The 16,601-nt window shown below is 32.8% G+C and overlaps 1 protein-coding gene across 1 annotated transcript; it reads left to right on the top strand.

Annotated features, from left to right (window-relative positions):
- The first annotated feature begins 1,018 nt into the window (after positions 1–1,018).
- Positions 1,019–14,936, top strand: LOC129987948 (uncharacterized). Its single transcript, XM_056095964.1, has 5 exons — positions 1,019–1,170; positions 4,710–4,814; positions 8,348–8,482; positions 12,706–12,832; positions 14,664–14,936. The coding sequence occupies exons 1-5, from the start codon at positions 1,140–1,142 to the stop codon at positions 14,893–14,895; spliced, it is 630 nt and encodes a 209-aa protein (XP_055951939.1). The 5' UTR covers positions 1,019–1,139; the 3' UTR covers positions 14,896–14,936.
- Positions 14,937–16,601: the final 1,665 nt, after the last annotated feature.

Raw genomic sequence — 16,601 nt, 5'->3', positions numbered from 1 at the left:
GGTTTCAGGTTCGAGACCCGATTCTACCGAAAAACCGTCGTGTAAGTGGGCCTAGCGCACGTTAAGTCCGCCGAGGCCAAACATCCTCCCGTGTGGTGCGGAAGCTTGAAGAGGGAGGTGTCGTCATTTGACCGTGGTTCAAAATTACGAGGCCCGTCCTAAAATAGCCCTACTGTTGCTTTAAAACGGGACGTCAATATAACTAAATTAAAATCTCCTCTTGTTTGGATTTTCTTTTGTCCAAATGCAATTAAAAATGTTCCACTGAAAGTTGATTGCAATTTCCGATTCTGCAACACAAAGATAATTCTTATATATATAAGAATATATATATATATATATATATATATATATATATATATAAAGGATATGTAGCTTTATAATTTTAAGAAAAGCTCTGATTTTATAACTAAATCAGGACGCGTTAAAACGTTTTATTGTTTTTTTACTATTTTCTTTAAAGTTACGTTTCAATTTAATTTTTGACATTTTTTATAAATGATATACTAAAGTCGTCTTAGAAGTGACCCGAAATTAAATGCTTTATAATTGTAATTGGTCAAATTTTGTTACTTAATATTATTTTTATAATGATTAAAATTAAAATCAAGTAAAAAATATTCAATTTTGGAAGTTAGGGAAGAGTAAGTGGTTATGTAGGAGATGACATTTGCATTACCTAAAGATAATTTATCCAACATAGATGGTGCTTTATAGCAATTTTTAAAAACTTTTGCTGTAATGTCCCCCCCCCCCAATAGCCTTTGTGTTATAAACACTCATAAACCTAAATCCCATCAATAATCATATAAATGTGATGTAATGTATTTCGCTACACAATTTCTGTTTAAAAGCAAATTTGTTTCTCTTTAAGTAGCAAAAAAATTAAAATGTATTTTCAATAGCATTTAATAAACCTATAACCTCTTTCTTGCTTTCAAATTTAAAGAAAAAATTTCGATCAATCGCAGCCAGGTGAAGAACACATGTTGCAGCGCCCACGCTGATAATCTTTGTGATTGATTTTTAATACTTTTTCTTTTTAATTTTCTTAGACGTATTTCTTATAAAAGGAGAAAAGTACGCATCTTAAAAGGTCGATCATTTGCGTCCGAAGGATTCCAGATTTAGTCAGCAAAATGAAATTCTTGGTTTTATTTGGTGTGACAGGTAATTTCATGAATTTCAATTTGATGTAGCATTGAATTAAAATTAGATACAGTTTAGTAGCCGGATAAGCTATCGTAACACAGTTGATTATCAGTTGTTGCTTGTTAATTCTTGTATATATGATATTTTTAATGTAAAAGTTTTTTTATATGATAAAACATAAAATTTTTCTGCCGTCTGAAATCTTTATCGTCGGTTTTTAATTAAAATTTGAATATCAATTGACGCAGACGATTTTTAAAAACCTATTTATAGCTATTTTCACCAGAAATTATTATTTATTACATCAATGTTGCAAATTTTTTCATAAATGCTGAAGTAAAAGAATGATGGTTTTCATTTGAGTGACAGATTTAGGTTTAGTTTTTAAGCCAATAAAAAATTTGTCGAAAGTTAAAGTTAAAAAAAAATTAGCATTATAATAGTTTAAAGAGAAAAAAGGGTTTTTTTTTGTTAATTTCTAATTAAATAAATGGCTAATTAAATACTGTACTTTGAAAAATTGACAATATTTTTTTACTATGTCTTATATAAAAAGTGTGAAAAATTTGATTGAATTAGGCTGAGCTGTCTAAAAGGTGTGGAACACGTATACAGTCATAGCCACGATGATTTTTATTTATAATAAAATTGATTATAGCTATTTTTGATAACAAACGAACATCAGTGTTTAAATATGATTGATTATCCGACCTAATATCTATCTATCTATATATATTAGTAAATAACAATAACAGCCATGGCCAGATAGGTGATGTAGGCAATAAGGGCCCAACACAGTGTCAAAAGATTTTCGAACTTTCATTTTTTTTTTTTTTAAATATTTTGAAAGTTATTTAACTTTGATTACAAGAAATCGCCTTACCAGTTGGTTCGCCGGGAATATAGGTTATATTTTATTTCAGATAAATCGTTTAGATGTAATTTTGTCCATGATTCCGTCAAAAAGTCGGACAAAAAAGCTGTGTTAGTTATCTTAACTTAAGTTCTATGAACCTTTCTAATGGAGTCTAATTCCATGATATCATAATGCTGTTAAAAACATAGAAGTCCATTTAATCTTTTTTCTAAATTTCGCGGTACCATAACTTCAGTTTTTTTTTTTTTTTTTTTAATTTGTCTTGCAAACTACACAGGTATGAAACAGAATTTTTACTTCCCTAATTTTCAAAAATGAAAGAAAATCGCACTGTTAAATATTTAATAAAATAATGCAAACTTTTTTTAATTTCTGGGCTACAATGTGATATATTGTTAGAAATTAAGAATTATTTTTTTAATTGCCAAAATTTAGGAAAAATCCACATTACTAAATTGGAGTCGTTATTGAGACAACTTTTTAAATTTTGAGACGATGTAAAGTTTATTTTTCAGCAATGCACTTTTTACGAAAATCGTAGCTAAAGAAACACCTTGAAAATTCAGCTTAATTTTTCAACGATTAAAATATTAATTAAAATTTCAAAAAGAAAAGAAAAAAAGAATGCACCGAGGTGCACATTCTTACCTTCCATATGCCGAATTCGGTAGATATGGTTCAAATGCTGGCTTGTAAAACACTGACTCCAGCATCCACACTTTCATATTTATTATTAGTTAAGACGCCCATGCAATCGAATTTATTCAAATTAAAATAAAATATTGCTTAAATTTGTTTTGAAATATTATTCTAGTAACATTAGTAATTAATTACCATTGCAAGTTTAATACTACGTTATTCCATAATTCTAGAAAAAAAAATGCAATGTTTAATAATTTTTAAAAAAATGTCTAAATCTTTTATTAAATATTATTTTGATTGGGCTAAGAAAAGTCCTATTATTCTTTTTCATAATTTTAATTTAAATTATTTTTTTAAATTTCAGCCATGCATTTTTCTATACGCGTTTATACTGAAATCAAATTTTTAGCAAACTTAGTGTTGGTAAATCAGAATTTTTAATTATTTCATGAACTAAATAATCATAATTTATAGGTTATTTTATTTTTGGATGTCCAATAAGTTTCTTTCCTATTTCTAATATGAAATGAATACACAATATTTACTGTTCAAGATATTGTTTATTTTGTTACATAAGAACCCTTTTGCTCTATTACCTTCTTCCATCTTTGAGAAAGCCTAATATGCCTTCTTTCCAAAATTATTGTGTTCTGGACAAGAAATAATCCTCGAGGTACGCTTTTATTTCGCTGACGGATTTAAAGCACTTATCGCGAAGAGAACTTTTTAAGGACAGAAAGAAGTAATAATCAGGTGGAACGAAATTATGGAGAGTATGCAGTATGCGTAAAACATCCCAATCAAACTGTAAGAGCTTCTCTCTTACGACTAATGCAATATGTGGTCTCGTGTTGTCATGATGAAAAACAACACCTCGTCGATTTAATAATTCTAGCCCTTTTTTTTTTTTTTTTTCTATGGCAGCTTTCAATTGATCTAGTTGATGACAGTACTTCATAGAATTCATTGTTTTCCCTTGAGGGAGGAGCCCTTAGAAAACTACGCCTTTCCAATCCCACCAAATGGACAAAGGAACCTTTTTGGAGTGTAGACTGTGTCACAAACGAAACGTACTGTAAATAGGGATGGCGAATATTTTACGAGCGGTTATTACGTAACCAATATCATAAAGTCACAAATACCAGTGATCAATACTTTTCAAAGAGAGATGTGATTCAAATCCTTGATACGATCTTACTGATGATATTTCGATTACAGGTTTTGGATCACGATAGAAAGTAACAATCGATAAGTCCAATGGAAACTCTCGAACAACACAGAAAAGGAGAAATCTGTGAATGGGTTGAAAAGTGAACGGACCGGTTATTCTTGGAATTATCGTATCATTGAATTACATATCACAGAAATTTATCGGAGCGGAAATTTACCTTGACTTTCCGATATTCGCATTTGATGATGCACTATTCCATATAAATAATTTTTAATTGCATATGACGTGACTTTGCATATATTCTGTTTACTGCTGGCGCCATCTATTGGTAGAATATAGAACTAAAGCAAACATTTTAAAGAAATGACATATATATTTAATTCAAATTTTTCAGAAAATGGTTTACTCCAATAAAGAAATTAAATAAATAGTTTTGTAAAAAATTTAAGAAGTAAGCTAAAATAGATAAATTAATTCAATCACACGTTACTTAAATTAGTAAATTGCAATTAATAAATTTTATATTTAATACTAAGTAATAATTTTTAATTAATAATATGATTGAAATAACAGATATTTGGAACAAATATTAAAAAATAACAATAGCAAAATTATTTGTTATTTAAAAAATCGTGGATTATGCATCTCTAACTGTAAAAGAGCTCTGGTACGACTGAAACCGATGACATAGACGGCTAATAGATAAGCCTGCATGTTTTCACAAACAGAGCCATATAAGAGCCATTCATAGAAGGAATCTTTTGGGACACGCTAATAGAATATCTAGTTATTTCACAAAATACTTGATCATATTATATGAAATAACGTATTTCATACTTTAACGATAACATATGTTCTCATCAACAGTACTGTTCGGAGTTGCGAACTCTCTCAGCAAAGGGGACTGCTGGAGATTCAAATCTATTGAATGCACTTTTGATCTTATTGGTACATATCAAGATGATTCTTTTTGTAAGTATACGCTTTTTTCTTCTTTTTTCCCCCAATATTATTCAAAAATTTTAATAATTATTCCAATATCTATATATTTGTTTCATTAAATAACCCTTAATATAATTTATGTCAAATTCCTTGAATGACCAGTTAGTAGCACAATAAACGCGAAATTTGGCTAACTTAATTTCACGAATAGAATATGACAAATAATCTTGAACTTCCCCACCCCACTCCCCTCCCTGAACATAAACTTGAAGTTTTTTCCATTATTATAAATAAGTAGAAGATTTTTTTTATTGGGGTTATGATGTATGCATTAGATATTTTACATTTATGTTATAGGCACAATCAGGAAAAGTATTCTATTTTAAATATACTCATAATATATTCTAGGGTTTAACGAACTTCGAATTGCATGAATGAAGTCCGCCCCGTAAAAAGGGTTGTGATGCGTGAGTAGCCGTACTCTTGGCCGTACCGTAACTCATACTCTTGGCCCTAGTTGGCGCTACTGTAAAAACAAGAGACGCTTACTCGGCTTAAGTCGTTGACAGATAACTGTCAGCAGGCTTTTAAAGTGCCATAAGTCACAACAACAACAATAACGAATTTCTGTGGGCATCCTTTCACTTAATTACGAGAAATCAATGTGCTTTTATAGAGAAACATATTTTATATTTTTAAATATATTTTTATACTTGTTATTCCAGTAATCACTCTATTTCTGGTCATACTTTCTGGCATACTCTCTAATTAAAGTATTATAGTCCGCTCGCTTAAAACTGCGGATCTTGAGTTGAAGTTTTGAGCATTACAAGAACTCAGATTTTTATTTTCAGGCTCTCGTACATAAGTGTTTTGTTCTTTGTAGCATAGTAAAGAAAACCGAATATGAATTCTGGATACATTTTTTCCCTGAATGATTGAAATCAAAATCAGATACAGAAAATCAACAAGGGGCATATGATCCCATATCAATTTTCATGTATTAAAGTAATTACGTTTTTTGAGTTTAGTTTACGTGTATGCGAAAATACAGCCTGACATACAATCAAACCATTGACGGATTTGATCCAAATTTTGTTGTAAATGTACATTTTGGAATCTTTAGCTGTGTAGCAAATTTGATCTATGAAGGTGTTTTTTTTTAATGTGCTCCAATTATAATGTTAATTCGCTTTTAGACAAACGGATTGTATCTGAATAGATTTTGCTTAATAATTTAGAGAATTTTACAAATTTACTGTTAAGAATTCTTCAGATTTGCTGTGTTTGCCAAATTTTATCCGTTTAGCTCAAAGTGCTTTATTTGTGCGAATGTTTACAGAGTTAAAGACACAATTTCAAAATTATTTTTTCGGATTCAAGGATTCCTGAAATGTGAAGATTAATCATGATCTCGAGTTCGAATTTTTTTTTTTTTGACTGTTACTGTATTTTCTCTCTGTATACTTAATATTAAAAAAAAGTTTAAAAGTATAATTTTGTGCATAGCTGCATTTTGCAGATTTTTATACAAAACATTAAGCTGTATTGTATCTGAATATCGCTGAACGATGCATGATCGAACTACAAAATTGAAATGCTTAGTTTTTTTTAAAAAAAAAACCTTCTAAACAGATTCTTTGCACAGAATTTTTTTTAAAAATTAGTCCTAGAATCAGAGATCTGGTTTGTAGACAGATTTGCACGCGCATGTCACAATTTACAGAAATAAATTGTTACGAATCTGTGATGCGGCTTCCCAGCATAGCTGGTTCCATAGGAAGTCCCAGAGCTTGGCGACAAACTTGGCGATTATTTGGCAACTTGACGACGAATTTGGCGACTTTGGCGCCAAAATAGATTATACCCGAAACATCGAGAATTTTCCCGAACCGTCCAGTAGGAACGGAGATACACCTCGAATGTTCCTGCTTGGTTGAGAGGCTTCTAGTCCCGCCTCCTGAGACCTATAAAAGGAAGCACCCGCAGCTGCCGAGCAGTGGTGAGTCGAGTGGTGAACCAGCGGTGAATTGAGAAGAAGTCGGAAGCGGCAGAGCAGAGTGGTGAACCAGAGTCGTGGACCAGTGGAGTCAAAGAGTAGTCGGAAGCGACGGTGAAGAACTCGTCTTCCAGGGACTAGGGGAGCAGCGACGGAGTAGAGCTGCTGTGTATGCTGTTGTTGCTGCACGTCTCGGCTGAAGATAATAGTCTTCTGTGCTGTACATAGTTGTCGTCTTTGTGCTGTCCTGTGTGTCTTCGTGTAAATAAACGTCGTTGTTTTATTTTCTACTACCGCCTGCTGATTGTGCGTTCGTTACACCATACAACTCCCACTATCCAAACGAACCCGAGGAAATTTCATAACAATATTTATCTTAACCGGCTAGAGTAGTCTTCCCAAAACTTTCTTGCGTGCTCTCTAATAAAGATCTTATCCCAGAGAACGTCTTGCATTGCATTGGCGTACAATAGTTAATGAAATACTAATCTTTGGCGTGAATTAAGCATTTATTGAATCTATCGTGCCATCCTTGGCGATTTTAACACTGGCATTCGTTCTGGGGTCTAAACGAAAATCCTATTTTAGTTTTAGGCGCGTTTTCACAACCGATTGAAACGGAAATTTGAAACAAAACGACACAGTTGTAGTCACAAAATCCCATATCAAATTTGATATATATGAAAATTACTGCGTTTTTGTGTTATATTTTTTACTTGTTTCTGTTGTTGTTTCTAATGGCACTTGCCATTGACAAGCCCGCTGTTCGAAGACAGCCGGTTTAAGCCTGAGGGGGAGCGCCTCTTGTTTCTATAGTAGCGCCATCTAGGGCCAAAAGAACGACTTAGCTACACAAACGTCACAACCCTTTTTACAGGGCGGACTTCATTCACGCATTTCATTCACTCAACCACAGATCGTAATTTAGACCTGAATCAGAGAATGATCACCCCTGATCCAGTACCCCCAGTGGTATTACTCTCGACATTGAGGACTTCGGCCGGCGGGGTTTGAACTCGCAACCTAAGGGACGCGAATCCGACGCTCTACCAACCAGGCTATCCCGGCAACTTTACTTGTTTCTAAAAGTACAGACCGACAGACGATCAACGCCTTGTTGGATTTGGCTCACAATTTGAGAGGTGTCTAAACTATAGATGTTAATTCTGTATATCGAATTTCATCCATGTAGCTCTTTTCGTTAGTATCGTGTTTACTCATATTCGAACAGCCAGGCAGACGGACATCCTCAAAACAGATTTTATTCAAAAGTTGATAGAAATCTGCAAATTTGGAGTTAAAATCGTATACCAAATTTCCGTAAAATGTTTTTGAGTTATCTTTGTCATAGACAGATAGACAGACGGACGTTTTCAAAAAGTGAGGTTCTAAAACGTGGTGATTCATCAAAATCTCGAGTTCGAATTTTTGACGATTGCAATATTTTTTGTATACTCGTATACGAGAAAGTAAAAAATAATATGTATGTATAAAAATGTTTATTTTAAAAGAACAATTATTTTTTTTGTTTAATTTGTGAGGGTATTTCAAAATATCTCGGCAGGTGGTCGTCACAAGCAGGAGATGTACTGCATTGCCAATCCGGCAATTGAATGCGATATGAGTTTCAAGGATAAAGCTGAATACCTAAAGCAAATCTGGGAAAGGATCTGTGAAAAAAACACGCACATCCATAAAGGTGAGTAGCTAAAAGAACGAGCTCAAGTAGTTTTCTCAAAACTTCATCTTGCTAAAAGTTATTGCCAATATTGGCCTTTATATACACACTGTGGTGAATAGCATATAAGCCAGTTAACAACTACGCTACACGAGCATGGACCTTGTGGTTCGCAGTCCAGTAACATAACCAGGATACAAAAGCGTATGCTCGTGTAGCGTAGTTGTTAACTGGCTTATATGCTATTCACCACAGACTCTCCCTCTAGTGAGTCGGAGGTGAGACGAACGATATGGCTGTTGAGTGGTGATGTATTTTAGCTGTTGTCTAATGGGCTTGTACCCAGTTGAGTAGCGGCAAGCGTTATGGCGAGCGTGTTTGGGTTGCTGTGTCAAGTGAGTCTGACGACTTTGGTTGCGGGTAGATGGCGCCACAACAGCTGTACGAAGGTTGAAGGTTCATTGTCCGAGGTCACCATTGTAGCGGTTTGGTATGAGAGAGAGGATAGAATCTGGGACCTTGTGGTTCGCAGTCCAGTAACATAACCAAGATTCAAAAGCATATGCTCGTATAGCGTAGTTGTTAACTGGCTTATATGCTATTCACCACATAAATTTAGGTGATTGAGATGCGCGAGGATAGAACCTGGGACCTTGTGGTTAGCAGTTCAGTAACATAACCATTATACAAAAGCATATGCTCGTACATCTCAATCCCCTAAAGCACAAATACAAATTAACGTTACAGCTAAGATATACGTTTACAGCTAATATATGGCATGCAGGTGGATAATCATCGAAATTTGAATCCGTCGATCCCCATAGATTCTATTCTATCAACTTTTGTCTCACATAAAAAAAAAATGTTGACATTGAACGAAATTATAAACGTTCACGAGTGCCGAGATTTTTATTTTCAGAGTTCCATACACAAGCATTTTGTGCTTCGTAGTGTAATGAAGAAAATCGAATAGACATTTCCGATCCCTTTTGCAGATCGGTTGGAACCAAAACTTTATCTAGAACGACAATTTCAATAATTAAATTAATTTCAATTTTTTCTTCCGGTGTATGTGCTAAATCATGTATAATCCTATTTTTGGAATTTTTTATTCTATTTATATGAACCACAAGCACAGATTCGTATTTACTTAATAATTCGATATACTTAAACAATTTCCGTTATTAGGCGTTCATATTATTTCAGGGTTTCCTGCAAGTGGAAGATTATTACATGCTAAGAACAGAATCACATCTACAATTCTTTGAAATAGTAATTTAAGTCATTCCATTTCCTTATTTATATTAACTTGATTTGTTTTATCAATAGTCGAACATAAATTGAGTCGTTTTAGTAACTCTTTCCAAGCAATTAATGAATTAAGTGACTGATAGAACGCTCATAAATTTTGAATTACAGTTGATAAAGTTCTCCAGTTATTATAGATATCTATAAATCATGTAGATTTTTCATTTTCTCTGTTTTTCAATAAATCAACAAGCTGCGAGTTTGCATTTCACTAATTGGCATTTTTTTTACAAAAGTAGTAAGTGGTGGAAAATGATCTGCTTTCAACATTCTTAGCAAAAACTCCTTTGTGTTGACAGATCTGTTTTTAACACAAAATATTTTAAACTTATCAATCATAATGCATGGTCATAAACCTGAGTCACTTTTATGCATTTGATCAAATTTATTATTGTCGTTATTTTCTGATTCAATCATATTTGTATAAATATATGATTCTTCAAAGATCTTCACAGTTTCTGCACTTTCATTGCAGGATTGTTTAGTTTATGCGAAACTTTATTTGCCAGTTGAAGAATTGCAATTTCTGAAGTCGAAGCAATTTCAATGCCAGAATTACTTCATAGAAAAGAAAACAAATCTACTCATAACTTTTTGAAATATAGCTTTTCTTCTTTTTTCTTTTCCGCTAATTTTCTTTATTTGAAATCGAGTCTTGACACCCAAAGGGATATTTCCTTGGCATGGACATGGTTAGATCTAACAATATTAAACACTTTATAGTCTGAATTATAAAGTAATACATGCAATTGAACCTAGTAGGTGAGGTAAATGACCGTACTTTATGTTTATAATATGTTGCACACTTGTTCTAAACTGTAATATATCTGCAAACTCCGTATATTTGAAAACCCATCGTTGTTCCAAGTTAAATTTCTTCCTCTCTTCTTTTCATTCCGCTATTATCGTTCAGAACTTTATTTTAGTTCGTGATCATGTTGGGGCCCCTCAATCGCGGGAGTCAGGTGCATTGCATCCGCCCCCCCCCCAGATGGCCGGCCCTGCTTAATGTCATCGTCTATTAGAAACCATTATCCTTGCAGTAAGTTTTTGAGTTGACTAAAGATCTGTAAGTCATATGGGGACACATCCAGACTCTAAGTTGTGTGGAACAAGGCCTCTCATTTGAACTTCTGCAGATATTCCTTTGTCTGTGTGTGGTCTAGCATTATCGTGTGACTGAAAGATATTACGTGAGAATTAATTAGGATGTTTAGGTTTAATTGCCTTCTTCAATTTTGTTAACATTTCCAAATATCGCCGAGCAATGACTCTAGCTCTATGTTCCAAGAAAATTAAAAGAATATGTTCCTCGCGATCAAAAGCGTTATCTTGCCACCATAGTGTAGGTAATCATGGAACAATTGTTCGATTATCATTGCTTCTATGATAGGTACCACCGTCAAGCGGGTGAAAAGTGCGCGAATCTTTTCCTCATACCAGAACTATATTTCAGCTTCGTCTTCATTTATTTAAATACCTTTGTTTTGGTTTAATGGCCTCTGCCTGTTTAATTATTGACTGTACCAAACACAAATCGACAGACGAAACAGACTATATTTATGCAGACAATATTTCGGCTTCGTCTTCATTTTTTTAAATACCTTTGGTTTGGTTTAATGGTCTCTGCCTCGTTAATAATTGACTGTACCAAATACAAATCAACAGACGAAAAATATGTGTATGGATTTTGTTCAAATTTTTATACAGATTGTTATAAAGCTATATGCCGAATTTAATGTATCTGTTTTATTATTTTTCTGCATTATCCTGTTAAAACGCACAAAAACATACAGCCAAAAAGACCTTCCTTTGACATATTTCCTCCAAAATTTAAGAAAAATCTATCAAATCTCGTGTAAAGATCATATAATAAATCCTACATCCCACCCGTCCAATGCCAACCTTTTATGCATTTTTTTTTGTTCGCATACAAACAGAACACATTTTTTTCCTAATTCTATTGAAATCGGGAAGTCTTAAACGTAGTAATCATTAAAATTTCAAAATCAATTTTTCTTCTTCTTAAGATTACGACCTTTTATCTTTACTTACTTCTTATAGATGAAGGTAAAAAAAAGCATATAGTTATAAAAATGACAAAACTCGAAAGTATTCATTTTAGAACAAAGAGAAAAAAAGGTGAATGACACTTAAAAGTACAAAAAAAAAAAAAAAAAAAAAAAAGCAGAAACTTAATTTTAGAATTTCTTACGAAGATTCGAAATTAATGAAATAAAAGTTTTTTTTTTTTGTATTTATGCATTTTTAATATACCTATACAACTACAACTCACATACTTAGAACTGTTCTCTCAGGTGAAATTCCTAAATAAGAAGAATTGGATGGTTCCCCCTACTCATGATTGGTATAGAGCCAATAAGCCGGGCCAGTCCTTAATTCTTCCTTGTGATAGAAAAACCAACACTTGCATATCGCGCCTTGCCAGTGGCCACCTTAAATGTCTTTCCTTTTCTCAGGGTGAAAAATTTTACCTTCTTTGCCCGAAATGCTGCCAATATCAGGCCTCTGCTGAACATATTCTAGTCTGTTTTAGGACTTCTTTGGGGAGAAATTTATTCTTCTCCCTTCCTCGTTTTTGACTTTCTTCTTGTCAACGGATTTTTGGATTTGGTCTAACTAAGTCAGGCCATGCAGATTAGCAACAACAACTTGTATTTAACATGCATCATGATTATGAATTATTAAACTAGCTGCTCCTAGCCTAATTCTCCCCTAATATTCTTTTTTAGGGAATTTATTATTATTAACATTTCTCGATTATATATGTTCTGAAATGTCTATTATTAAAATGTGACGTTCTTGTGACCATTGCCCTCCATCCCGTAGAATGATGTTTAAAGTGTTCGTACATCTTATTACTCTATTCTACACGATACAAATTCTGGCACGTTTATGTATATTTTTCTCTTTAGAACTGGATGCGAATGTTGAGTGTTTCATGAAAGGAGTTGCAGAACCAAAATGTACCAAATCAGTTGCAAATCTAATGAAAGAGGATAAATACGATGACATGAATGACCTTCAAAAGGAAGCTTGCAGGTAAGATGAAGATAAAAACTTCAAACCCTAACTAATATTTCCAGATGGAGGATAGAAAGGAAATTATGGGCACGGAAAATCTAATCGATAAATGTACATTAAAAGTCTAAAAGGCTCAGTAATGCATAACGGCACTTTACTGTATTTGAAACACAAGTAATAAAACACAGACATTTTGCATATAATAGCGCTTGAAGAAACCAACAGGATGTCGACTATTCTAGAATAAACTACGAAATTTGAATCCTAATGGAGATAGGACCAAGATTCGCGGATATTCGAATACCTGTATTTTTGTTGCCAGTGCCATTAATGTCATTTATTTGGCATCCACTAAAATAATTTCGTGGGAAAGCGATATACAAATTCATAACACTAACAAATTCTTGAATTGCAAGGCTATTCAGTAAGGCACTGCATACAAATGGCTGTAATTTCCTTGCGTTAAAAGCCTGTAAAGTTGCTTCCAGCACGGTTAGTTCTATTACCGGAAAGACTGATTTACAATCACCTGTATTGGATGCTGCTCGGGTGCCGCGCCAGTGATCCCAGAGCTTGGCGACGAATTTAGCGCCAAAATGGATAACGCTTGAAACTCCGAGAATTTTAACGATTTATCCAATAGGAACTGAGATACGCCTGATTGGGCCAGAAGGTTCTCGGCCCGCCTCCCGGGAATTATAAAAGGGCGGCAGTCTCAAGCTTGTGTGTGTCGTGAATTGAATCGTAATCGGAGTCGTGGGCAAGTAACGAGACTTCGAGAGGATTGCCAGCGTTATGTGGAGCCCAAGCTATTGCTGAACTGAGCTGTATACCGAGTTCTGTTGTCTATTATGGCGTCGTGTCGTGTGTCATTTGGTAGTGAGTCGGCAGTTGCATACATCTAAAGCGAGAAGACAGTGGGGAATTTCAGCCGTTTGGAGAAATCGTAGAGCGAAGCTCCGAGGATCCCATCTCCTGCTGCATTCTGTCTGGCAGCTTTGTATGTTGTGGTCAAATACTGCTTGTGAGTTACTGACTGTTGTAGTGTACTGCTGTATGTTAATCTCGGTTGAACATATTTGTCGTCTTTGTGTTAGTGTCTTCCTATTGAATGTGTTTCCTATTGTGTTAGTTATTTCCTACTGAAGCCTGCTGATTGTGTTTTCACACCATACACCCACTACAATCTAACCCAGTGACCGTAACACTTGCAAACTACGGCAAGAAGGAAAAGTTCGTATAAAATACAGAAGGTAGTTTAAAATCTTCTTTATTTAAGTAGTAACTTCTCGGCTATTTCCCTAGGTTACATGGACGATACCTCTATGGTAGTTTGCACAGGGATGCACATTTAAGCTATTTCACGTCAGATACTGTGAAGCATGTTCACAATCAAGTATGTGCGTTCGAAATCATATATGCCTATTTAAGTAATTTGAAATTACTGTCTATTGTACTTTCTTTTCATCAGGATGTATCGTTTTCTCTTTTAACGTCTTTTTTTTTTTCCTTTTTTGCATGCAACCACGGGGGAATTGAAAAAATGTATAGAGATAGTAGTGAAATGGAGCAATTTCTGGATATTGAGAATAAATATTGATTACAATATTTCTGCTAAAAAGAAAATATTGATTACAATATTTTCTCTTTGTATACTTCATATACGAAAAAATGAAAATGACGAATAACCATAAACTACATCTCATTCACATGCGAACTTGAAAGTATGTAGGATTATCTATCTGCAAGCTTAGGATATGCAACTTACCTATATCCACCCAGCAAATCTTCCAAAAATTGTGCAAAAAATTACTCCTATCTTCTCCTAATTTTACCATTTTCTTTCCAGACATTTTGAAGAAACAAAGGAGTGTCAGCTTCAATCCATAATAGACAACTGTGGAAAAAATGTTGCAACCCTTTACAAAACCGTTTTTGGCCCAGTGGCAGATGTTGAACGAGCTGTATGTGATGATGTCATTTTACCTGCAGAAGACCATTATTATACAAGAAATCGAACGGCGAGAGCAATTCGACCTGGAATATTTGGACCCATGGGACACATTTTTGCTTTCTTGTAAGCATTAGGCATGCATAATTAAAAGGGTTATAAAGATTCAAATTTCTGGTTTAATTTCTAGTAAAGACATAAAGGGATTGGAAATCAACTCTAAACAGGAGTCTATTATTTATATTAACTTTTTTTTTTGCATTTTTTAAATCAGATTTATAAGCATTATATTATATTTAAGATAAATGTTTAATTTGAAATTCAGATGTAACACTCATAACATTCGTATTAAAAAGCAAAGTATAAATTAATACAGCATTCATTTGAAAGTGTAGTGAAATATTTGTAAATTTTGGAAGTGATTTCAGATTCCTTTTTATTTTATTTCCTTTGATTTTAATAGCTTCAATTCAAAGAAGTTCTGGATTAATTTATATGATAGATCAACCTTCCCATGAATTTACTCAATATGCAGTTGAGGCAATTGCTTACTGCCATTGGGTCAATCAAAGAATATTTTTTAAAATCTAAGTATTAAAATAAATTTGCAAAAAATGTAAAAGTATACAGTTGTTGGTTTTCCACTAATTACAAAATATTAAAACTACAATGGCTAATCATAATAAATATTAAACTTATAATTAAATAAAATAAAAATAATTATTTATTTATAGAGGAGTGTTAATTATTCATTTAAATGGTTTTGTTGAATTCCATCTGATAGATCCTGTAAAATAATAACTTTAAATTTTGGATTTGTTTGAAACTTATTATTTCTTTACAATCCATCATGATAATTAGATGCTTTTATTTTTAATTATGGAAATTATTATTTAATAATTATATTTAATGCTTCAAAAACTTTATTATTTTAAGTAATTTTTCTGTCATATATAAATATAGTAAAAGAATAAAAAAAATTATTTTTATAAAATTACTAAAATAAATCACTAACATGCTGATTTAGTTAAAAATTCATTGAAATGTTAAATGTAATTGATCATTTATTATTACCCTTGGTCGGTTGTAAACTACCTGGGGCTGCTAAGTTCCTAATCTGATACTGACTACATGGAAAGCTTTGCATTTAGTTTCAGTGTATAACAGGAAAAAATAACATTTCTAAACTTCAAATAATAAAATTAATTCTAAAGCAAAATATAAATTTTAAAATAATTCAAAATAATAATTCAAAACTTTAATACACATCCACAGCTTGGGAGTGAAGATTGCATGCCAAATTTCATCTAAGTAAATTGCTGGGTTGTTGAGTATTGCACTTATAAACAGAAATAAATGGATCGCCAAGATGTAATGTATAGATCTACATTTTGGATCGGAAAATTATAACCCAAATTTCTTCCACCTATCTTGTTGCTGCTTTCATAGGGGGGAAAAATGAACAAATAAACATAATTCACTAAATGCTTTGTTTTTGTTCAACTTGATGAAGTATTAATATGGTGATTCATCAAAATCCCAAATTTAATTTTTTTAATGACTGCAATACTTTCTCTATGTTCTTTGTATTCATTGTAATTTTCAGTTTTTTTTTATTCTAATAAATATTTATTATAAGTAAATAACCATGAAGAATGACTTTCAATACAATAGTTGATCTAAGTAAAATTTTTCGATTCAGTTTGTTGCAATTTTATAAAATCTTCATGAATATTTCATAATTCAAAAGAAATCAAGCCTTATCATTCTGTTATGTCTGCAATTTCATCTTTGCCCATTTTAATTTCAAACAAATCCTATGAATTTTCAAATTTG

This window comes from Argiope bruennichi, chromosome 10, assembly GCF_947563725.1.
Source record: "Argiope bruennichi chromosome 10, qqArgBrue1.1, whole genome shotgun sequence".
Taxonomy (NCBI): domain Eukaryota; kingdom Metazoa; phylum Arthropoda; class Arachnida; order Araneae; family Araneidae; genus Argiope; species Argiope bruennichi.
Note: the sequence above shows the minus strand (reverse complement) of the source record. Positions and strands in the feature narration are given on the sequence as shown.

Bases quoted from the DNA above. Each gene is read 5' to 3' on its own strand.
- LOC129987948 (XM_056095964.1), top strand. From the start codon at position 1,140: ATGAAATTCTTGGTTTTATTTGGTGTGACAG. The intron at 1,171-4,709 runs GTAATTTCATGA...TCTCATCAACAG, and splicing joins GGTTTTATTTGGTGTGACAG to TACTGTTCGGAGTTGCGAAC. The intron at 4,815-8,347 runs GTAAGTATACGC...ATATCTCGGCAG, and splicing joins ATATCAAGATGATTCTTTTT to GTGGTCGTCACAAGCAGGAG.